The 25,273-nt window shown below is 46.1% G+C and overlaps 1 protein-coding gene across 1 annotated transcript; it reads right to left on the bottom strand.

Moving 5' to 3' along the window:
• Window positions 1–1,381: 1,381 nt before the first annotated feature.
• On the bottom strand, window positions 1,382–23,775 carry capn3b (calpain 3b; the record flags this gene model as incomplete). Its single annotated transcript, XM_029734147.1, is given in 13 exon segments — window positions 1,382–1,418; window positions 2,275–2,483; window positions 2,960–2,971; window positions 3,650–3,822; window positions 4,016–4,176; window positions 4,304–4,381; window positions 4,565–4,662; window positions 5,312–5,395; window positions 5,497–5,665; window positions 5,915–6,048; window positions 9,408–9,526; window positions 14,758–14,827; window positions 23,248–23,775. Coding segments are annotated over 13 exon segments (1,638 nt in total), but the record flags the coding sequence as incomplete, so codon positions are not given.
• Between the last annotated feature and the right edge of the window lie 1,498 nt (window positions 23,776–25,273).

Genomic DNA, 25,273 nt, shown 5'->3' with positions numbered 1-25,273 from the left:
AGAGAGAAGGGGAGAGAGAGAGGGAGAGAGAGAGAAGGGGAGAGAGAGAGAGAGAAGGGGAGAGGGAGAGAGGAGAGAGGAGAGAGAAGGGGAGAGGGAGAGAGAGAGAAGGGGAGAAAGAGAAGGGGAGAGAAAGAGAGAAGGGGAGAGAGAGAGATTGTCAGTGGTGGGACTATATTTTTCATTCAAGTTTGAGTGATGTATTAATGGTAGGTGGAGGACAAAGACGCAGACATACAGACATGAACAGGTGCATATGGACAACAGGTTGATTTGATTTGATTTATTAGGATCCCCATCAGCCGACGCCAATGGCAACAGCTAGTCTTACAGGGGTCCGACAAACGAAAAAGACATTACAGACAAAACACTTTACAATTTAAAAACATGAACATGTAGTGTGTGTGTGCATCTATCAGTTCCACATACACATCAGTACATACACACAACAAGTAGGTAACATGAGAAAGAGGCGTTGTGCAGTGAGGTGTTGCTTTATTTGTTTTTTTAAACCAGGTTTGCTGTTCACTTGCACTATATAAGATGGAAGGGAGTTCCATGCACTCATGGCTCTATATAATACTGTACGTTTCCCTGAATTTGTTCTGGACCTGGGGACTCTGAAAAGACCCCTGGTGGCATGTCTGGTGGGGTAAGTGTGTGTGTCAGTGCTGTGTGTAAGTTGACTATGCAAACAATTTGGAATTTCCAACTCATTCATGTTTCTTATGTAAACAAGAAGTGACACAGTCATTCTTTCCTCAACTCTTAGCCAAGATAGACTGGCATGCATAGTATTAATATTGACCCTCTGATTACAATGAAGAGCAAGATGTGTCTCTCTGTTCTGGGCCAGCTGCAGCTTAACTAGGTGTTTCTTTGCAGCACTTGACCATATGACTGGACAATAATCAAGATAAGATAAAACTAGAGCCTGCAGAACTTGCTTTGTGGAGTGAGAAATCAGAGCATCTCTTTATTACAGACAGACCTCTCCCCATCTTTACAACCATTGAATCAATATGTTTTGACCATGACCGTTTACAATCTATGGTAACGCCAAGTAATTTTGTCTCCTTAACTTGTTCAACAGCCACACCATTCATTACCAGATTCAGCTGAGCTCTAGAACTTAGGGAATGATATGTACCAAATGCAATGCTCTTAGTTTTAGAGATGTTCAGGACCAGTTTATTACTGGCCACCCATTCCAAAACAGACTGCAACTCTTTAAGGGTTTCAGTGACTTCATTAGCTGTGGTTGCTGACGCGTACATGGTTGAATCATCAGCATACACAGACACACATGCTTTGTTTAATGCCAGTGGCAGGTCAGAGAGAGAGAGAGAGAGGAGAGAGAGACGCGAGTCCATTTACTAACCTCTATTTGGTCTGACCTAATTGTATTTTCGGTTTCCCTGAAAGAGAACAGACAGACATTACTCATCACCATCGAAGGGACAAGATGGAAGGCATGGAAGCTTCCTTTTTACTGTCACTGTTGACTGGCATGCCACCCACATGCCGACACACACACACACACACACACATAAATGGCCATCCACAGAAACAAATTCATCCACACACTCATTCATAGAAACACCAACACACTGAAATACACCGCCACCATAGCAGCCCAGCCCCTCTCTCTCTCCCTCCTAACCCCTCTACCATAGCAGCCCCTCTCTCCCCTAACCCCTCTACCATAGCAGCCCAGCCCCTCTCTCTCTCTCCTAACCCCTCTACCATAGCAGCCCCTCTCTCTCTCTCCCCTAACCCCTCTACCATAGCAGCCCCTCTCTCTCTCTCCCCTAACCCCTCTACCATAGCAGCCCCTCTCTCTCTCTCCCCTAACCCCTCTACCATAGCAGCCCCTCTCTCTCTCCCCTAACCCCTCTACCATAGCAGCCCCTCTCTCTCTCCCCTAACCCCTCTACCATAGCAGCCCCTCTCTCTCTCCCCTAACCCCTCTACCATAGCAGCCCCTCTCTCTCTCCCCTAACCCCTCTACCATAGCAGCCCCTCTCTCTCTCTCCTAACCCCTCTACCATAGCAGCCCCTCTGTCTCTCTCCCCTAACCCCTCTACCATAGCAGCCCCTCTGTCTCTCTCCCCTAACCCCTCTACCATAGCAGCCCCTCTCTCTCTCCTAACCTCTCTACCATAGCAGCCCCTCTCTCTCTCTCCTAACCCCTCTACCATAGCAGCCCCTCTCTCTCTCTCCTAACCCCTCTACCATAGCAGCCCCTCTCTCTCTCCACTCCCAGTCACTCACTCTGAGGTGCTGTTCTTCTCGGAGAAGACTCTGAGGATAAACTCTCCCTCCTCGTGGGGGTCAAAGGTCGAAGGGATGATCACGTACTCCCCGGGGGGCAGGCAGAATCGCTCGCTCACCTCACGCAGGTTGATGTAGGACTTGCATTTGGCCTTGGAGGCATTGTAAAGGAAGAAGTCTTTCTGCAGGTGCTGCTGGCTCCCAATCATCTGTAGAGAGAGCGGGGGATAGAGGATGGAGGGATAGAAAGAGCGGAGGGACAGAGGGGGATGCACAGGCACTGACTTATCATACTAGATAAAGGAATTAAAAAAATTACTGAATCAGTATAATAGAATAAAACAAATGTCTAAGGCAGACCTGGGTAGAATATTTTCAGGTATTTCACATATGTATTTGATGCAGTTCTGCTAAAAGAATATGTATTGTTATCTGAAAGTATCTTGTGTATTGTTGGTGTGTTGTGTGTAGGCTATTTTATAACTAAGGTTTCATGTTGAACACTAGTAACACCAAGACACAGCTACAAGTTAAGACAGAGGTACACCAAGTTTTCCGTTCTGAAGCGGAGGTAGACTGACACACATAAGTAGCACTTTGCCCACAGCCAGGTGACTACTGGGATAGCTCTGACATCAGCTCTGACATCATCACACCAAGGTCCTTCATTCCCTTGGCATCATACCTCTTTGGGCACCTGAGGACAAGAGCAAAAGTCAGTATCACCATAACTACATTGCCTATATGGAATGAAAGTGTACCCAAACACGCTCCAGACCAGCTTGAACAAAAAGGGAATTAGGTGCTCGACTGAGGGACTTGAAAATCCCAAAAGCATTCCTTGCCCCAGGACACGTCAATGGGTGACTATCCAGGAAAATAAAGAAAAGGGAGCACTCAGTTTCTGTATAGATCTGATCATTTATTGAACGAAAATACAAACAGGCTTACGTTTCGAGCGATTAGCTCTTTGGCTGAGAGTTTCCTTTTGCGAGGATGGAGACTTCGCAAACCAGAAATCTCAATTTCTAACACGCTTCCCTCCAGACCCTAATTGAGCATCTGACCAAATTACGCACTATTTTAATTCTGGGTTAACCAAGATTAATATATGACTGATTTGATATAAATGCTAGGGCTAGGAGTTTACCTAACCATACCACCTGACCTGGGCCATGTTCAGTAGGGCGCACCGTAGCAACATGTTTTGAAATGGTAAATAAATGTGAAGATTTCTTCAGTAGTTTCGCCCCCTTCCACTCAATTTCGAAAATATGTATCTTGTCACAACCCAGAAGAATGTCCCAGCATTATGACCTGGTGATCAAGAAAACCTCCAGTTGTGTCCTGAGGTTTATCAGGAGGTATAACCCACCTCGTAGATGGAGAATCCGATGGTGTAAAGCTTGGCACCCTTGCTGCGGTCTTTCCTCCGGCCCTTCTGCATCAGGGCCACCATGACGGTGCACGCCACATGCTCAGGGTCGTCGGGGTCGTCGTCCTCCTCGTACAGACGCATGCGGTACTGCGGGTTGGTCCAGAACGTGTCTGTGGGACATCAGAGACGTAGTCAGTGGGGGTCAATGTCTTCGTTCTTACTAGGTACTAGTTCTGGGTACCAAGCAGCTGAGAAAGTGTGTCGTTAAAGCAGAATGAAGCAGGCATTATAACCATGATGTGCACCACTACAAATCAGTATAGTTCAAACACTATTTATTACAGCCCAAAGTCAACCTTGTACCTGGGAAGTTCCTGCAGCCCCCGGCGGAGCTGCCTCGTACCCAGCGGCCCTCGTTGACCGCCACCGTCCAGCTATGGGACTTGTCGTCCAGAAGTGTGTCGGGGGTCAGGTTACAGATCTCCAGCTTGGTGAAGTTCTTTTTAAAATCCTCAAAGGATATCCTATACAGAGAATATAGTAGAATAGAATAGATTGTTGTTTATCCATTTGCACAGAAATCCTTTGTTACAGTGCCCAGCCCTGATGTCAGAGACATTGACAATTATCAGAGGACTTTGTTCAGCTCACCAAGTCTCGCTCGTCTCAACCGTCTTCTTCTTCAGCCTGGCCTTGTCTGAGCTGGAGATGGTGGACCATTCTTTGGACCTGTGGAGAGAAAATAAAAGTCCCCTTGTTACATGTAGGCTACTTTGTTATGTTATGACTTTGTTATGTATTTTATGTTTCTCTTGCTGCACAACCAGTTTCTGGAAGAATAAAAATGATACATTGTTTATTGATTTGAAGGATTGATTGGTTGATTGGCTGGTTGATTGATTCTGCACTCACTTTGCATTCCACGGCCCTTTCCATAGCACCATCCCCCAGGGGTTCCGCATTTGAACTAGGCGAATCTTGGTATCCTTGGTAACCTTAAGCTTGTCACACTAAGAAAGACACCCTTGGTCAGCAGTGAAAGACAGTTAGATCCGCACCTCATATTAGTAGATACTGTGTTGTAACATATTCATAGAGTTGTTGTTCTTTATTTATTTATTTGTTTTATGCCAGGTTTTATTTTATGCTATTTTCAGAGTGCAATGTACAGATTCAATCAACAACAATACAATAACATTGATTCAGGTTGTTTATCTATCTAATAATGTAAAGTGCTAAGTTACAGTTTGGTAGAGGTTTGACCAGAGGCTTTGGCTTTGACTGTGGCTCCATGACCATAACCGTACCTCGTCTAGTGTCTCCATGACCATAACCGTACCTCGTCTAGTGTCTCCATGACCATAACCGTACCTCGTCTAGTGTCTCCATGACCATAACCGTACCTCGTCTAGTGTCTCCATGACCATAACCGTACCTCGTCTAGTGTCTCCATGACCATAACCGTACCTCGTCTAGTGTCTCCATGACCATAACCGTACCTCGTCTAGTGTCTCCATGACCATAACCGTACCTCGTCTAGTGTCTCCATGACCATAACCGTACCTCGTCTAGTGTCTCCATGACCATAACCGTACCTCGTCTAGTGTCTCCATGACCATAACCGTACCTCGTCTAGTGGCTCCATGACCATAACCGTACCTCCTCTAGTGCAGTGATAGAGTAGGCGTGGCCTCTGACCAGTCCATTCGCAGTTTCAGTCTCACAGTGACTCGGCAGCAAGGCCTGCGAGAGAGATAGGATGGACGGGCCATCAGAACAGAGATACAGGGTCGTGTGGTGCCTGGGTTCAGTCACAGTAGAAAGCACGGAGCAGACTGACTCACGTCTATGGAACAGCCCATCAGAGAGCCTCTCTCCAAGGCTTTCTTCATGATCTTGTAGAGTTCTTTTGGAGCCTCGGACATCTCAAAGAACTCTGTCACACCCCCAGTGAAGTCCTCCATGGCCTCCAGGGTGTTGCCACCTTTCAGGGCCTCGTAGGAACCGTGCAACCTGACCAGGAGACAACCATACAGTTTATGATTTTGTAGTAACCATTACAAATTGTACATCATCTTGTATGATTAAGTGGAGAATACAAAGATGTGAATTCACTTTGGTCAATCTGAACCAGGTTAATCAGGTCGACAGTGACGCAGAGGCTGGGTTGTCGTTGCTGCTGTTGTTGTTGTTGAGCACCCTTATTTTCCACAAGGTGTATTATTAATAGACTTGTGTTGTGGCATCATCATTCACACTTACTTGGCGTAAGCCTTCTCCAGCAGAGCGCTCCAGAACTCATTCTTCCTGAAGGACTTGGTGAACACCAGCTGGTTATTGGAGGTAGGGATACGGTCGTCCACCACGACGTCCACCCATTCACCATAACGCCAGAACTGCGGGACAATGGACAGCATGGGAGGTGATTAGAGGGAGTGAGAGCTGGGTTCTGTTCAGTAGGGAGAAAATGAGACGAAAACATTGACACAGGGAGGTTCTACCTGTACTTGTCCAATTAGATCACAGAGTTTCATATTCCCGTTGCAATTGTTTTATTTAAGTGTGCCCTACTGAAGGTTCAATGATTTATATTCAGTTACAGGGAATATTTTTTGACAAAAATGAATAAGATATAAACTCAGCAAAAAAAGAAACGTCCTTTTTTCAGGACCCTGTCTTTCAAAGATAATCTGTAAAAATTCAAATAACTTCACAGATCTTCATTGTAAAGGGTTCAAACACTGTTTCCCATGCTTGTTCAATTAACCATAAACAATGAATGAACATGCACCTTTGGAACGGTCGTTAAGACACTAACAGCTTACAGACGGTAGGCAATTAAGGTCACAGTTATGAAAACTTAGGACACTAAAGAGGCCTTTCTACTTACACTGAAAAACACCAAAACAAAGATGCCCAGGGTCCCTGCTCATCTGTGTGAACGTGCCTTAGGCATGCTGCAAGGAGGCATGAGGACTGCAGATGTGGCCAGGGCAATAAATTCCAATGTCCGTACTGTGAGACACCTAAGACCGCGCTACAGGGAGACAGGACGGACAGCTGATCGTCCTCGCAGTGGCAGACCACGTGTAACAACACCTGCGCAGGATCGGTACATCTGAACATCACACCTGCGGGACAGGTACAGGATGGCAACAACAGCTGCCCGAGTTACACCAGGAACACACAATCCCTCCATCAGTGCTCAGACTGTCCACAATAGGCTGAGAGAGGCTGGACTGAGGGCTTGTAGGCCTGTTGTAAGGCAGGTCCTCACCAGACATCACCGGCAACAACGTCGCTTATGGGCACAAACCTACCGTCGCTGGACCAGACAGGACTGGCAAAAAGTGCTCTTCACTGACGAGTCTTGGTTTTGTCTCACCAGGGGTGATGGTCGGATCCGCGTTTATCGTCGAAGGAATGAGCGTTACACCGAGGCCTGTACTCTGGAGTGGGATCAATTTGGAGGTGGAGGGTCCGTCATGGTCTGGGGCGGTGTGTCACAGCATCATCGGACTGAGCTTCTTGTCATTGCAGGGAATCTCAACGCTGTGCGTTACAGGGAAGACATCCTCCTGCCTCATGTGGTACCCTTCCTGCAGGCTCATCCTGACATGACCCTCCAGCATGACAATGCCACCAGCCATACTGCTCATTCTGTGCGTGATTTCCTGCAAGACAGGAATGTCAGTGTTCTGCCATGGCCAGTGAAGAGCCTGGATCTCAATCCCATTGAGCACGTCTGGGACCTGTTGGATGGGAGGGTGAGGGCTAGGGCCATTCCCCCCAGAAATGTCCGGGAACTTGCAGGTGCTTTGGTGGAAGAGTGGGGTAACATCCCACAGCAAGAACTGGCAAATCTGGTGCAGTCCATGAGGAGGAGATGCACTGCAGTACTTAATGCAGCTGGTGGCCACACCAGATACAGAGGTGGGACCAAGTCATTGTTTTACAAGTCACAAGTAAGTTTCAAGTCTTAGCACTCAAGTCCAAGTCAAGTCTCAAGTCAAGACCATCAAGTATCAAGTCAAGTCTCAAGTCCTAAACTTTGAGTTTCGAGTCCTAAACAAGTCATAATGTGCTCTTCACCAAATGTAATACCATTTCATATTTAACAAGAGTAATAGTTAGCATATTACATTCACACAAATCATGAATGCTTTTAAAAATCAGTATTTTAGTGATAGTGATCGACTATCGAGGATCGATATGGGGCGCAATCGGACGATGTAGGCTTGTACACAATCGCCCAACCTTACACACACACACACACACACACACACACACACACACACACACACACACACACACACACACACACACACACACACACACACACACACACACACACTCTCTCTCTCTCTCTCTCTGTGTGGTTACAGTAGGCTAACGTATGTCAATGGTTTTAGGAACAGCAGTGACATCAGGCAGGATTTAGACTACCAACTGCCTAGCCAGTTGTAGCTCAATCTTGGGTGCAATGATCACGTTCCCGCACTGACTGACTGTGTGGAGGCTCATTGATTTAACGTTACGTTAGCCTACATGATACACTAGTAAAGTAATAAAATATATAGCTGTCGGCTATATTAGCCACGACTTACCGTTCTTTGTGCAGCTTCAAATGTCGAACATGTTGGAAATTGTTACACCTCTGCCTGTAATTTTCTTCCCTCTTGTTTTGCAAGTTGCAATCCGTTTTTTGTTGATAGAGCGCTGTCTTTATATCCGAAAATAATAATTTTGGGTATCATCTTTCCAAGGGCTCCATCTGAATTCACCTGCCGACGTTCCTCTGCACTGCCGTGCACAACTTTTTCTTAGCTGGCACAATTTGATTGGCTGCTGTCCGATTCAAACTGTAATCCGTTAAATGAAGAGTTGATGCGCTGCACACTTTTTTTAATAGCATCATTTTTAATATTCGGGCTTGGCGAGGGTGTCAGGTCAGGTCGAGTCATAAGGCTCAAGTCCAAGTCAAGTCACGAGTCATTGGTGTTAAAGTCAAAGTCGAGTTGCAAGTCATCATATTTGTGACTCGAGTCCACACCTCTGCCAGATACTGACTGTTACTTTTGATTTTGCCCCCCCCCCCCGTTCAGGGGCAGGTAGAGGGTCCGTCATGGTCTGCGGAAGACATCCTCTTCCCTCATGTGGTACCCTTCCTGCAGGCTCATCCTGACATGACCCTCCAGCATGACAATGCCACCAGCCATACTGCTCGTTCTGTGCGTGATTTCCTGCAAGACAGGAATGTCAGTGTTCTGCCATGGCCAGCGAAGAACCCGGATCTCAATCACGTTGAGCACGTCTGGGACCTGTTGGATGGGAGGGCGAGGGCTAGGGCCATTCCGGGAACTTGCAGGTGCCTTGGTGGAAGAGTGGGGTAACATCTCACAGCAAGAACTGGCAAATCTGGCGCAGTCCATGAGGAGGAGATGCACTGCAGTACTTACTGCAGCTGGTGGCCACACCAGATACTGACTGTTACTTTTGATTTTGACCCCCCTTTTGTTCAGGGACACATTATTCAATTTCTGTTAGTCACATGTCTGTGGAACTTGTTCAGTTTATGTCTCAGTTGTTGAATCTTGTTATGTTCATACAAATATTTACACATGTTAAGTTTGCTGAAAATAAACGCAGTTGACAGTGAAAGGACGTTTCTTTTTTTGCTGAGTTTAGTAGGTCCTGAATCTACATATATCGATTGAATAGTTCCCAGGTGATTTTGACCATGACCATGCAGTACCTGGAAATGGAAGATACCAGCGTAGTTCTCTGTGAAACTCTGATCTGGTGGGATAACTCTGTACAGCAGCTTGTCATTCAGTGTCAGACAGGCAATAGCAGCAAGCAGCCAGCAGTCACCTGCAGGGAACAACAAAACGTTTTGCGTCGAAAAGAAAAAATGAGCGTTTTATTATTGTACAAGTTCAGGTACTCCCAGCCCATTTCAGTCAGTTTTCTTCCCTTTGGTGCCTAATGAATATGACCCTGATCATAGCACTGAATTAAACTGTAAGTGGATATAGGACTGTGTAGTGCTATGGAATGTGTATTTTCATTCTTTGACAGACTGCCCAGACTGTCCCGAGTTGCCAGACTGCCCAGACTGTCCCGAGTTGCCAGACTGTCCCGAGTTGCCAGACTGTCCCGAGTTGCCAGACTGTCCCGAGTTGCCAGACTGCCCAGACTGTCCCGAGTTGCCAGACTGCCCAGACTGTCCCGAGTTGCCAGACTGCCCAGACTGTCCCGAGCTGCCAGACTGCCCAGACTGTCCCGAGCTGCCAGACTGCCCAGACTGTCCCGAGCTGCCAGAAATAGGTGGGTTGGGGAGGGGGGGTGTAGCACAGTGCCGTCGTTGACGGCAGCCACCCTCCCTTCCCTCCCTTTAGTAAGGGGGAATTTTTCTTTTGGGTATTGTTTAGGGGTATTTTTTTTTTTTGTTAAGGTGCTTCCGGGGTAGCACCTTTAAGGGGGGGGTACTGTCACGTCCTGGCCAGTATATAAGGTTAATTGTTTTGTAATTTGGTCAGGGCGTGACAGAGGGTATTTGTTTTATGTGGTTCAGGGTGGTGTGTTTGGTTAAGGGGTGTTTGATTTAGTATTTCCGGGGTTTTGGTTTATAGTCTGTTTATGTATTTCTATGTCTAGTCTGGTGAGTGTGTTTCTATGTTGGTTAATTGGGGTTGGGACTCTCAGTTGAAGGCAGGTGTTGTCTATCTGCCTTTGATTGAGAGTCCCATATATAAGGGTGTGTTTGTGTTTGTGATTTGTGGGTGATTGTTCTGTGTTCAGCCCTAGGCTTTGCCAGACTGTTTGTTGTTCGTTCGTTTTCGTGTTTTGTTGTTTTGGAGTGTTCTTTTGATAGTTAAATAAAAGTCAAAATGAGCATACACGTACCTGCTGCGTATTGGTCCTCTTTCACCGACGACAACCGTGACAGAATCACCCACCACTCAAGGACCAAGCAGCAGAGGAAGGAGCAGACGGCGTTCGAGTTGGACTGGCGGGAGAAGTGGACTTGGGTGAAATTCTGGACGGGGCCGGACCTTGGCATCAGGCTGGGGATTATCAGCGCCCGCAGTGGGAAATTGAGGCAGCCAAGGCGGAGAGGCGATGGTACGAGGCCAGAGACGCGCTGAGGGAGAAGCACGAGAGGCACCCTCAAGAATTTTTTTTGGGGGGGCACACGGGTAGTTTGGCTAGGCGAAGGAAGAGCCGGAAGCCAGCTACCCGTGGTTATATGGAGGAGCGTATGAGGTGGGGAGCGCCATGTTTTGCTGAGAAGCGCACTCTCTCACCCATACGCACGCACAGTCCGGTGCAAGTTATTCCAGCCCCTCGCAGGTGCCGTGCTAGAGCGGGCATCCAGCCTGGTAGGAGGATGCCTGCGCAGCGCATCTGGTCGCCGGTACGCCTCCGAGGACCAGGCTACCCAACTCCCGCTCTACGCACGGCTACCATCAGGCCCCTGCACAGCCCAGTCTGCCCTGTACGAGCACTCCGCTCGTACAGGGCTACTAGTTCCATCCAGCCAAGGCGGGTTGTGCAGGAGGTAAGATCTAGACCGGCTGTGCGCCTCCATAGCCCTGGGTTTCCAGCTCCTGTCTCTCGTGCGGACCCGGAAGTGCGTCCACCCAGTCCGACTCGTCCTGTTCCCGCTCCCCGCACTAAACGGCAAGTGCGTAAACCCAGCCTCGCCAGTCAACAGTCGTCGGAGCTGCCCGCCAGTCAACAGTCGTCGGAGCTGCCCGCCAGTCAACAGTCGTCGGAGCTGCCCGCCAGTCAACAGTCGTCGGAGCTGCCCGCCAGTCAACAGTCGTCAGAGCTGCCCGCCAGTCAACAGTCGTCGGAGCTGCCCGTCAGTCAACAGTCGTCGGAGCTGCCCGTCAGTCATCAGTCGCCGGAGTGGTCAGACTGCGCTGAACTGCCGGAGTGGCCAGACTGCGCTGAACTGCCGGAGTGGCCAGACTGCGCTGAACTGCCGGAGTGGCCAGACTGCGCTGAACTGCCGGAGTGGCCAGACTGCCCTGAACTGCCGGAGTGGCCAGACTGCCCTGAACTGCCGGAGTGGCCAAGACTGCCCTGAAACTGCCGGAGTGGGCCAGACTGCCCTGAACTTGGCCGGAGTGGCCAGACCTGCCTGAACTGCCGGAGTGGCCAGACTGCCCTGAACTAGTCCGCGAGTGGCCCAGACTGCCCAGACTTTCCCGATGGCCAGACTGTTCCCGAGTGGCGCAGACTGCCCAGACACTGTCCCCGAGTGCCAGACTGCCCAGAGGAGCGGGTCCGGAGTGGCCAGACTGTCCCGATGGCCAGACTGCCCAAGCTGGCCCGAGTGGCCAGACTGTCCCGAGTGGCCAGACTGACCCAGACTGTCCCGAGTGGCCAGACCTGCCCAGACTGTCCCGAGTGGCCAGACGGCCGCAGACTGTCCCGAGTGGCCAGACTGCCCAGACTGTCCCGAGTGGCCAGACTGCCCAGACTGTCCCGAGTGGCCAGACTGCCCAGACTGTCCCGAGTGGCCAGACTGCCCAGACTGTCCCGAGTGGCCAGACTGTCCCGAGTGGCCAGACTGCCCAGACTGTCCCGAGTGGCCAGACTGCCCAGACTGTCCCGAGTGGCCAGACTGTCCCGAGTGGCCAGACTGCCCAGACTGTCCCGAGTGGCCAGACTGCCCAGACTGTCCCGAGTGGCCAGACTGCCCAGACTGTCCCGAGTGGCCAGACTGCCCAGACTGTCCCGAGTGGCCAGACTGTCCTGAGTGGCCAGACTGCCCAGACTGTCCCGAGTAGCCAGACTGTCCCGAGTGGCCAGACTGCCCAGACTGTCCCGAGTGGCCAGACTGTCCCGAGTGGCCAGACTGCCCAGACTGTCCCGAGTGGCCAGACTGCCCAGACTGTCCCGAGTGGCCAGACTGCCCAGACTGTCCCGAGTGGCCAGACTGCCCAGACTGTCCCGAGTGGCCAGACTGCCCAGACTGTCCCGAGTGGCCAGACTGCCCAGACTGTCCCGAGTTGCCAGACTGCCCAGACTGTCCCGAGTTGCCAGACTGCCCAGACTGTCCCGAGTTGCCAGACTGTCCCGAGTTGCCAGACTGTCCCGAGTTGCCAGACTGGCCAGACTGTCCCGAGTTGCCAGACTGCCCAGACTGTCCCGAGTTGCCAGACTGCCCAGACTGTCCCGAGTTGCCAGACTGCCCAGACTGTCCCGAGCTGCCAGACTGCCCAGACTGTCCCGAGCTGCCAGACTGCCCAGACAGCCTGGAACGGCCTGAGCCGGAGCCACCTCCAAAAATAGGTGGGTTGGGGAGGGGGGGTGTAGCACAGTGCCGTCGTTGACGGCAGCCACCCTCCCTTCCCTCCCTTTAGTAAGGGGGAATTTTTCTTTTGGGTATTGTTTAGGGTTTTTTTTTTTTTGTTAAGGTGCTTCCGGGGTAGCACCTTTAAGGGGGGGGTACTGTCACGTCCTGGCCAGTATATAAGGTTAATTGTTTTGTAATTTGGTCAGGGCGTGACAGAGGGTATTTGTTTTATGTGGTTCAGGGTGGTGTGTTTGGTTAAGGGGTGTTTGATTTAGTATTTCCGGGGTTTTGGTTTATAGTCTGTTTATGTATTTCTATGTCTAGTCTGGTGAGTGTGTTTCTATGTTGGTTAATTGGGGTTGGGACTCTCAGTTGAAGGCAGGTGTTGTCTATCTGCCTTTGATTGAGAGTCCCATATATAAGGGTGTGTTTGTGTTTGTGATTTGTGGGTGATTGTTCTGTGTTCAGCCCTAGGCTTTGCCAGACTGTTTGTTGTTCGTTCGTTTTCGTGTTTTGTTGTTTTGGAGTGTTCTTTTGATAGTTAAATAAAAGTCAAAATGAGCATACACGTACCTGCTGCGTATTGGTCCTCTTTCACCGACGACAACCGTGACACATGGCTGAATCAGGACCCCTATATACTACTGACTCCTTACGCCCGATTTAAGTAAGGGTATCTACTTGCATGGCTATTTTCTGAACTATGTCAAAAACATGGTCTGGTGTAGTTTGACCCCGGCAGCCCCAGTGCGTTCTCAAGCAGGCATTTAGCAGATGTTATGGGAGAGGGGTTTCTGTTACACAGCACTCAAACACAAGTGCATGCCCTGCGCACACACACACACACACACACATACACATACACATACACACATACACATACACATACACATACACACACCCTGCTGGAGGAGTCAGTCTTTTACAGTGCATTGTGTGGTTACTAGGGGGGTAACATTTTGTCTCTCGTGCCTTAATTTCTCACACCATATTTCCATCCACACTCTCAACATGAGAGCTCCGTAATTGCATCCCCAGCTGTCTGTGATTCACAAACTTTGTCTGCCCTCTCCTTTTTCACTGTGCCGAGACACTATGGTTTCAGTTTGAACAGGGACCGCTAATTAGCGAATGCTATTTATGCTGTTAGATAACACCTGTCTAACTTTTGATTTTCTCATATCCAGGTCTGGCATGACTCAATGCTGAATCCTCACTGTCTTCTTGTACTTGTCTACAGTACTGTGCAGATGTTATTAGTCAGATGTTGCAACAAGAGTCTTACCCAGTGATGTCATACAGTGCATGATTTCTGTGGTCTTACCCAGTGATGTCATACAGTGCATGATTCCTGTGGTCTTACCCAGTGATGTCATACAGTGCATGATTTCTGTGGTCTTACCAAGTGATGTCATACAGTGCATGATTTCTGTGGTCTTACCCAGTGATGTCATACAGTGCATGATTCCTGTGGTCTTACCCAGTGATGTCATACAGTGCATGATTTCTGTGGTCTTACCCAGTGATGTCATACAGTGCATGATTTCTGTGGTCTTACCCAGTGATGTCATACAGTGCAGGATTCCTGTGGTCTTACCCAGTGATGTCATACAGTGCATGATTTCTGTGGTCTTACCCAGTGATGTCATACAGTGCATGATTTCTGTGGTCTTACCCAGTGATGTCATACAGTGCATGATTTCTGTGGTCTTACCCAGTGATGTCATACAGTGCATGATTTCTGTGCTCTTACCCAGTGATGTCATACAGTGCATGATTTCTGTGGTCTTACCCAGCTCTCCTTGACAGATGTCTGTCCTACTAGCTCCGTCTATGATGAACTGGGGGTTGTCACAGATTTCCTGCCAAACAAAGAAACAGCAAAACATCTGTAGATTTAGTAATGATGTTGTGATGTGGAACGTCTTGTGAGAGGGTCAATCTATTATCAGATAGTACTATGTCTTGTGAGGAATATCTTGACTACCATGATAATAACTAAAACAAAAAATATATCAAACTACATTACTAGATGGATACATTATTGTCTTATGCACAGATTGAAGGCCTAAAATAGGCCGGTGTGCTTTGGCAGAAACTAGGGTTGCACATTTTGGGGAATATTCAGAGGTGGAAACATTCCATGGGAATTAACTGAAATATATGCAAATTAATATTAATACCATTTAAATGTAGATGTTTTTTGCATTGGATATATGTACCATATATGGAGACAGAAGCATAAACCTTTTACCTTATCATAAGTATACATAATTGCAAATGATTAAATCCTTCCAATAGAAATAAATAAAAAAACAATTTAGTTATGAATTTAACTTTAATTAAATTAGTTGACTTTTCACAAGCGATGATTTCACTGAACAACAAAAGAAAGGGAATATTGAATGATCCCCAATGATCTCCCAAAAACGTTTTCAGCATACATCTGTAAAATGATAGTCTAGAAACCAAAGCTTTGGTTGTCTTCCTGTCAGGCTTCCATGTCTTCTCCCTGGACCTCCTCAATGTTCACCTCTTGAAGATCAGACTCTGAGGCCTCATTTTCACTGTCACTTTCCAACCTTGTTGAGGATGGCTCGTTGTCAGGCTCAAAAAGCCTCAAATTTGCCTGGGTTGGCCACCAATTTTAAAATCCTTGTATTGGTCAGCCTGTTGCGTGCTTTGGTGTGTGTGTGTGTTCCCGAACAAGGACCAGTTGCCCTCTGAGGCGGCAGATGTTGGTGGGATTTGGAGGATAATGGAGGCAACAGGAGAAAGAGCCTCAGATCCACAAAGTCCCTTCCATCAGGTGGCTGATGAGATATGTTGGCACGACTGCCATATTGGATCTCCATCCTAAAGCCCTTGCTTGGAAGTGTACTTTGCCAGACTGCCAAAAACCTTGCTCTCATCCAGGCCAAGATGGCGAGACACAGTAGTGATGACACCATAGGCCTTGTTGATCTCTGCACCAGACAGGATGCTCTTGCCAGCATACTTGGGGTCCAACATGTACACTGCGGCGTATGGGCTTCAGGCAGAAGTCTTCGGTTTTTGATGTATTTCAGAACTGCAGTTTCCTCTGCTTGGAGCAACAGTGAAGTGGGCAGGGCAGTACGGATTTCTTCTCTTACATCTGCAAGCAGAGGCTGAACATCAGACAGTATGACATTGTCTCCCTCAATCCATGTAATGGCTACTGCTATAGGTTTCAGGAGTTTCAGGATGCTTACCACTCTCTCCCAAAATACATCATCCAGGAGGATCCTCTTGATGGGGCTGTCCATATCGGCAGACTCCTGGCCATTTCTTGGAGAGACTCCTTCCCCTCCAGGAGACTGTCAAACATGATGACAACACCACCCCAACAGGTGTTTCTGGGCAGCTTCAATGTGGTGCTCTTATTCTTCTCACTTTGCTTGGTGATGTAGATTGTTGCTATAACTTGATGACCATTCACATACCTAACCATTTCCTTGGCTGTCTTGTAGAGTGTATCCATTGTTTTCAGTGCCATGATGTCCTTGAGGAGCAGATTCAATGCATGAGCAGCACAGCCAATGGGTGTGATGTGAAGGTAGGACTCCTCCACTTTAGACCAAGCAGCCTTCATGTTAACAGCATTGTCTGTCACCAGTGCAAATACCTTCTGTGGTCCAAGGTCATTGATAACTGCCTTCAGCTCATCTGCAATGTAGAGACCAGTGTATCTGTTGTCCCTTGAGTTTGTGCTCTTGTAGAATACTGGTTGAGGGGTGGAGATGATGTAGTTAATTATTCCTTGCCCATGAACAGTCGACCACCCATCAGAGATGATTGCAATACAGTCTGCTTTCTCAATGATTTGCTTGACCTTCACTTGAACTCTGTTGAACTCTGCATCCAGAAAATGAGTATATAAAGCATGTCTGGTTGGAGGGGTGTATGCTAGGCGAAGAACATTCAGAAATCTCTTCCAATACACATTGCCTGTGAGCATCAGAGATGAACCAGTTTCATACACAGCTCGAGCAAGATATTCATCAGCATTTCTCTGACTACGTTCCTCTATTGAGTCAAAAAAAACGTATGGACCATGAGCTGTTTCTATCGATAAGGTGTCTGATTCATAATTTTCACCTCGAATAGAACTAGAGGGACTTTTGTCAGATGTTGCTTGTTGTGAGCGCTGAGGGAACTTTATGCACTTGGCCAGATGATTCTGCATCTTTGTTGCGTTCTTCACATATGATTTGGCACAGTATTTGCAAATGTACACAGCTTTTCCTTCTACATTAGCTGCAGTGAAAATTAAACATGTATGGAAACAGGTGAATTAACATTCCTCAGTAAGCAGGCTCAAGCAAGCTAAAACTCACATGGTAGCAAAAACTAACTAGCAGAAATTGTTCACAAGTTAGAAATGATTTAGACACACTTTGCTGTAGGCTACTATTTACTAGTTAACAAAAAATAATTTATGTCATATAAAATATATTCACCCCAGCCATTATTGTAATCAAAACTTAGCAGAAGGCATGTAGTCCTTGGCTCAGATAGTGTAGTAGTGTGGGCTCAGTAGCATCTCATTTGTGTACAAGATCTTGAGAATCAGCTCTACATGTGATGGAAGAATGCACTGTGCATTTAGAGGGTTGCAATTCCATTGAATTGGGGATAGTTTAACCAAAATATGCCACAACACCTAGAATTGCCTTATGTGTATCCCACAAAAAAGTTTCACTGTTAAAAGCTATCTTTTTTTATAAATTTAAGTAAAATTCCCCAAATTCCCGGGCTTAATAGTACATGTGGGACGAACTCGTCCCACCTACGTAACAGCCACTGAAATCCAGTGGCGCGATTTTTGAATCGTTAGAAATGCTATAACTTCAATTTCTCAAACATATGACTATTTCACAGCTATTTAAAGACAAGAATCTCGTTAATCTAACCCCACTGTCCGATTTCAAAAAGGCTTTACAACAAAAGCAAAACATTAGATTATGTTAGCAGAGTACCCAGCCAGAAAAAAATCAGACACCCATTTTTCAAGCTAGCATATCATGTCACATAAACCCAAACCACAGCTAAATGCAGCACTAACCTTTTATGATCTTCATCAGATGACACACCTAGGACATTGTGTTATACAATACATGCATGTCTGTTCAATCAAGTTCATATTTATATCAAAAACCAGCTTTTTACATTAGCATGTGACGTTCAGAAAAAGCATAACCACCGCAAACTTCCGGTGAATTTACTAACAGTTCGCTAAATTACTCACGATAAACGTTCACAAAAAGCATAACAATTATTTTAAGAATTATAGATACATTACCCCTCTATGCACTCGATATGTCCGATTTTAAAATAGCTTTTCGGATGAAGCACATTTTGCAATAATCTAAGTACATAGCCCGGCATTACAGGGCTAGCTATTTAGATACCCACCCAGGTCAGCATCCACCAAAATCACATTTCCTATAAGAAAGATGTTCTTACCTTGCTTGTTCTTCATCAGAATACACTACCAGGACTTCTACTTCAATAACAAATGTTGGTTTGGTCCCATATAATCCATCGTTATATCCAAACAGCGACGTTTTGTTCGTGAGTTCTAGAATGCTTCTTCGCGGTGTCGCGCATGGCGCATTGGCGTGTCAAAAATGTCTAAATATTCCATTACCGTACTTCGAAGCATGTCAACCGCTGTTTAAAACCAATTTTTATGCCATTTATGTCGTAGAGAAGTGATAATATTCCGACCGGGAGTATGCATTGAGCCTAAACAGCCGAATAAAATTTCTCCTCAGAAGCGACTCATGCACGCGCATCATTGAAAGGTCCTCCGAGCATCCACTTACAAAAGGCGATAATATATTTCAACCTGAGGTTCCCTCGTAAACCTTCAGTTATTTCGCGGGCTCTGAGAGCCTATTGGAGCCCTGGGAATTGTCACGTTACAGCTAAGATCCTTACTTTTCAATAAAAAGAGGTAAGACGCACGACTCCTTGTCAGACAGGGTACTTCCTGCTTGAAACCTTGTCAGGTTTTTGCCTGCCATAGGAGTTCTGTTATACTCACAGACACCATTCAAACAGTTTTAGAAAATTCAGAGTGTTTTCTATCCAAACCTGAACAATAATATGCATATTCTAGCTTCTGAGTTGGTGTAGGAGGCAGTTAAAAATGGGAACATATGTTTTCCAAAATTCTCAATACTGCCCCCTATACCAAACAGGTTTTAACTTACCATATAAAATTTCCTGAAAATTTCTGGAAATTTCCTGGAAAGTTTCAGACCCTTTGCAACCCTAGCAGCAACTAAGAGAAGTGTATTTTATACAATCTCCTATAGTGATTAACAGGTGTTGCCCAGGCATAAAACGTTGGTCAAAACACATGCATTCAAAACTGGAGTCAACCTCACTTTTCAATCATGTCTTCATGAGTGGAATATGAAGGAGGGATGCAAGGCCCTGCCAAAAAACTCTTTGCAGAACGTAAGTGATAAGTGATAGATCCATAGGGAAAACATTGTGACAGTAGACCAAGTCATCTGCTCACAGCTATTTTAAGTGCTACAGCAAAATGCAATAGCGACCTTAAAGTGGGGTCCTCATACCAAACATAGAAATAGTTGTTCTACTGTATTTCTAGGATGCCAACAGAGCTGGGAAAGGCTGGCACAAAGAGGTATTGTGTTAAACTTTACATCCCGTTTTACAGTACAACGTAGCTGGTGACCAGATGTCAACTCTGTCATGTAAAGGCCTAACAGTATAAACATACTGTAGGTTTGCTTGCACAGTCATTGCAAGACAGAATTAAAAGTAGGAAGACCATGCACATAAACAAATGATACCGCCTGGCAAACGCAGTGTGCAGGTTTTTCTTAAAAAAACGAAATGACAAAAATAGGAAGAATTTGCACCGAAGCAGTCTGGCGACAGGAAATGATAGAAGAGAAGAGGACTTGACCCCTGGGGAGAGGACTTGACCCCTGGGGTTGTTTCAGAGTCTGGTTGGTTGCTCTTATTCTCTGGTTGGGTTGAAGAATACTAGTTACAACCATGAATGAGACAACCTAGTGAATTATGACCTCTGCCATAAAAGCAGCTGTCACAGGTCACAACCTCTAGAGTTTTCCTACCAAGGGTTAATGTATTTGGTAATACCTCTGGACTTCTCACTTAACCTGGACAAAGATTAAATGCCAAAGGCTCTACGTTGAGGGGAATGAGTTGAGCTACAACCATGTTCAAATAGTTTGGCCTGCCTGTAGTGCAAGGGTGGGCTTTGTGCTTTAGGGACTATACCATTTGTTCCATTGCACCAGGAAAGCTCAATCAAGCACAACTGAAATATTGTTCTAATATTATTTGAACCCAGGTCTTGATCTCATTATTGACGATAGAAAAAGTGAAAGTCCATCTACAGTACATAATAATGCCTGAATGAAATGTGAGGTTCTGTCATTGGTGTGGATATATTTTTGTGTTTGTAGGAGTGCATAGTGGTCACATCTTGTTTTATGGAAGCCTATGTTAAAGCAGTATTGCAGGAGGTCATTATAAAAAGAGCTTGAGTTTCACGACTCAGTCATGACTCAGTCATGACTCAAGGGGACGAGTCAGCAAATGGACAAATACTTGGATTGGATCCACATGCACCAACATTATTTCTCCACACCTTTAAGTGTGCCAAGAACGATTGCTTCACCGCCACCTTAGACCAGTCTTACTGCTGACCTTGTGAGAGAGTTGAACTCGCATGGGCTTAAAATGGTTGAACTTCATCACTCCTGTGGATATATCAATGTATAATTTTGACCCAATGGCAAATTTATCACATTTTTTCTGCAACCTGATCAGGGCCAAATTACGGAGCTCCCTGGGGTGGTTATATATAACATACAGTACAGTAGTTCTAATTATATCCACCATCTGGAAAAATAGGTTGGATATACTGTTGGTACATACCAAGCCATCATCTTCGTCTTAAGATGTCTCGAGACATCTTGAGACATAAAATTAAGATGTATTGAGACAATTTGAGACATTGCAAATTTTCAAGACATCTAAATACATTTAACGGTGCAATCTGCATTAGAAAACAATAAAAAGTGGGCCACTCCGCCTCTGTTTTGGTAAAACCCTGCCTCTGTTTTGGTAAAAAGCTGAGGGATGGGCCTGAAGAAATGTAACCAATCAACATAGACAGAGCTAAGACTGACCAGCCAAGATATAAAAATGATAGTTTTAACCATATTTTGAGGTTATACATTGTTTACACAAGCTTATATTTTATGTTCTTATGGGGTACGAACATTTAACTAAGCTCTTGAGGCATTTATAAGTTATATTCTTCAAGAATCAGTGGGTACATATCATTCATTTACAAGTAAAAAAAATAATTGATGTAGCAACTGCAGATTGCCCCTTTTTAAGAAACATTTTGAAGACATGTATTTTAACGTCTCAAGGCATGGTAATGGATGGGTATGTATGGTTGACATGGTGTGGTATAGTTTTTCCCACGTGGGACGAAAGCGTACCAAAACACAATTCAGACCAGCTTGAACAAAAAGGGAATCAAGTGTTCAAATGACGGCCTTGATAATCCAAAAAAAGCATTCCTTACCTCAGGACACTTCATGAGGTGACTATCCAAGAATGAGTTTTAGCATTGTTTTAGGTGTTAAATCCCTGAATGAGGCAGGTGCAACGTTTGCATCTGATGCAAAGGCTTAGTAAATCTGGGCCTTTAACCAAGTTTTCAATATCATGTTAGTAAAGATTTGAGTTATGGTGGATAGAATGTCAGGTCAGCTTGTCCACTCCAGCAGTAAACCCCTCTTTGGCTCCTACCTCATCACATGAGGTGCCCCATGGGTTCACAGGAAGGCTAACCTCATATCCCTAACTTAGACCTTGGATAATGTTGACCATTTGGCTTTAAGTGAAACTTGGTCACATCGACGTCAAGCTTTCATGACTGCAAGTCAGTCAGACTCCATTAGGCCTGTGACATTCCATGACTGGAAACCATCTGAGTAACACCAACTGTGGGCTTAAGCAATTTTATGCACTAACATGAGTCACTCCAGATTAGAGCTTTTGCTAAATGACTAAAGTGTTCCATAGAAATGCAAACACACCCATGTGAGCCTTCACAATGTCTTATTACAAGGATTCTTGTGAGGTTTATAATATGTTATCTCTCTATGAAGTAAAATGTTCAACTGACTCAAAATGGCTGTTATTGTATTTAGTCAGGATCATCAAGAGATGATAATAAGACATTGTAAGGGATCATGCATGCTTACGACAAGTGTTACGCAATATAACTGCATTATAATGCATTATAATGCATTATAAATGCATTACACTTGCAGGCTTTGAGGTAACGTGTTACCCTATCATTCTTTTCATCTTGGAATGAGAACCTGCCAACAACTACAACATAAGATACACATACGGTTGAGTTATATGAATACCAAAACTGCAAAGTCTAGAATACACTGGTTTTGCCAGTGTAGAGTCTTGTAACAGCACACTGCCTAACAAGACTGATTATTGGTTGACTATGATATTCCAAATCTCCCTCTGCTCTCTCGCTGTAAGCCTGGTGGCGTGACTGGTGGTACTGTGGTGAGGCCTGCCTGTTGCAGAGTCTCAGCTGTCTGTGATTCTAGAACCTGATGATCCGCAGCTATGAGCCCACAAATATTCAGCAGAATTGCTCTCGCATTCCCCCAGGTTATTTACCAGGAAGTGATGTCATAACAATGTTTTTGCAGCTAATGAAGAGAGATTTGATCTTAGGCTGAGTGATAATACCTTACCACAAGTGGGTTGCTGTTTTTGTTAATCTACTTATCTGCAGCTTTCAGCCCTAATATGTTTTTTTTTTAATTGACACACTTCATCAAGAGCTGGGGTGGTAGGTGTAACAGAGTAGGTCCCATCCCTGGCCCGACTTGGGCTCAAACCAGGGACCCATTGACCAAAAGCATTTCTTACTCAAAAAGGACAGAGATGTTCTCTAGTAGAACCTAACTATCTATTTATTTTCCTTTTGTGATACAGTGGTGCAGTCTTCATTGCAATATAAGTTCCATCTTAACAGCTTTACAATTTGTATATGTTTTTCTAGCCCTGAGAGATATGTTCTGATAGCACCTTCAATTGACTATCTAAATTTAAACATATCCTACCCCAACATACAGGTACAGTTCCAACCTTGAGGCAAGGCGTACTTCCCCCCTGCTAGTGGGAACCAGATGGGACTCACCGTTGGGCGCTTCCACTCAAATTCAATGGGAAATTTGCTGCTGTACCAAAGAGAGGAATCATTGGGTGGGAACAGAGGGTCTTCAAACAGGACTTTCTTGTGTACGTATTTGTCTCGCAACTCCAAGAAGTTCTTCAGGCGCTTGGCATCTTTGACTGCCTCGTTTCTGCTCAAAATGGCAGTGTAGATACTGTTGCTGGCCGTGAAGGGGTAGTCAGTCTTACCCTCAGGCACGTCAGGAGATGCTTCAGTTTCCAACGCCACCTTCACTGAAGTTTCCTCAACAAGGGACATCTTGGCTATGTTTTTCCCCGTATGCGTGTCCTCGTTCCCCCTATCAGTGTGAGCTGCCCCCTTTAGTATGTACGTTAGTCAGTCCAAATGGATGAAAGTGAGGATTCTTTTCAGATTTCAATGCAAGAGCATGAATTTGCAAAACAGCCCTGCTTAACTTCCCTTCGTCCTTCCTCGTGCTTTCCTCTCACTCTCAGTTCCTTTATATGCTGGGGGCACTCACAATACCAAACACACCCTCCAACCCACACTCATAAACACACACCGACACTTTTGCCTTTGCAGGTCTATAAATAGGCCCCTTGAAAAGTGGGGAGGAGGCCGCTCTGAAAAGGACTACCGCTCCCATCATTTCCAGTCTACAGTGTAGGTCTACAATTTACTAGGTGGGAGATGGCAGATTGGGAAGCAGGCTTGGGCGTGGGCAAGCAGGCCCCACATACCAATGCCCCATATTATACATACCGTGTAATGATACCTACACTAACTTTACCATGTCTCTCCCTGATACCAGCTACAGTCAAGAACAACTTTTCATATTGAATTTGAGTTGTTGGGTTGTGAAATGGATTTGTGCTGGACCTGTAGTGAAGCTGATGAGGATGAGGAATTGAACCTGTGGATTGCAAAAGCATTTTACATGACTCTCTGTCGTTCTCTGCGTCCGATGTTTAGTCTGTCCATCTGGGTGGTGTGCACTGTAGCCTTTTACCGGTATGCACCAGGCAGAGCATTGATAAACATGAAGCATGTTTATCTGAGGGAAACAATAGCCATAGGATATATAGTGTATTCAGACCCCTTCCCTTTTTCCACAGTTACATTACAGCCTTATTCTAAAATGGATTAAATAAAACATTTTCCTCATCATTTGGAAAGGCACACACCTGTCTATATAAGGTCCCACAGTTGACAGTGAATGTCAGAGCAAAAACCAAGCCATAAGGTCGAATGAAATGTCCATAGAGCTCCGATACAGGATTGTGTCGAGGCACAGATCTGGGAAAGGGTATCAAAAAAATGTCTGCAGCATCGAAGGTCCCCAAGAACACAGTGGCCTCCATCATTCTTAAATGGAAGAAGTTTGGAACTGAGCAATCGGGGGAGAAGGGCCTTGGTCAGGGAGGTGACCAAGAACCCGATGGTCTCTCTGACAGCGCGCCAGAGTTCCTCTGTGGAGATGGGAGAACCTTCCAGAAGGACAAACATCTCTGCAGCACTCCATCAATCAGGCCTTTATGGTAGTGGCCAGAAGGAAGCCACTCCTCAGTACAAGGCACATGACAGCCTGCTTTAGTTTGCCAAAAGGCACCTAAAGGACTCCCAGACCATGAGAAACAAGATTCTCTGGTCTGATGAAACCAAGATTGAACTCTTTGGCCTGAATGCCAAGCGTCACGTCTGGAGGAAACCTGGCACCATCCCTACGGTGAAGCATGGTGGTGGCAGCCTCATGCTGTGGGGCTGTTTTTCAGCAGCAGGGACTGGGAGACGAGTCAGAATCGAGGGAAAGATGAATGGAGCAAAGTACAGAGAGATCCTTCATGAAAACCTGCTCCAGAGACTGGGGCGAAGGTTCACCTTCCAACAGGACAATGACCCTAAGCACACAACCAAGACAACAGGAGTGGCTTCGGGACAAGTCTCTGAGTGGCCCGGCCAGAGCCCGTACTTGAACCTGATCGAACATCACTGGAGACACCTGGAAATTGCTGTGCAGTGACGCTCCCCA

This window comes from Salmo trutta, chromosome 35 (assembly GCF_901001165.1).
Source record: "Salmo trutta chromosome 35, fSalTru1.1, whole genome shotgun sequence".
NCBI classification, from domain to species: Eukaryota; Metazoa; Chordata; class Actinopteri; order Salmoniformes; family Salmonidae; genus Salmo; species Salmo trutta.
Note: the sequence above shows the minus strand (reverse complement) of the source record. Positions and strands in the feature narration are given on the sequence as shown.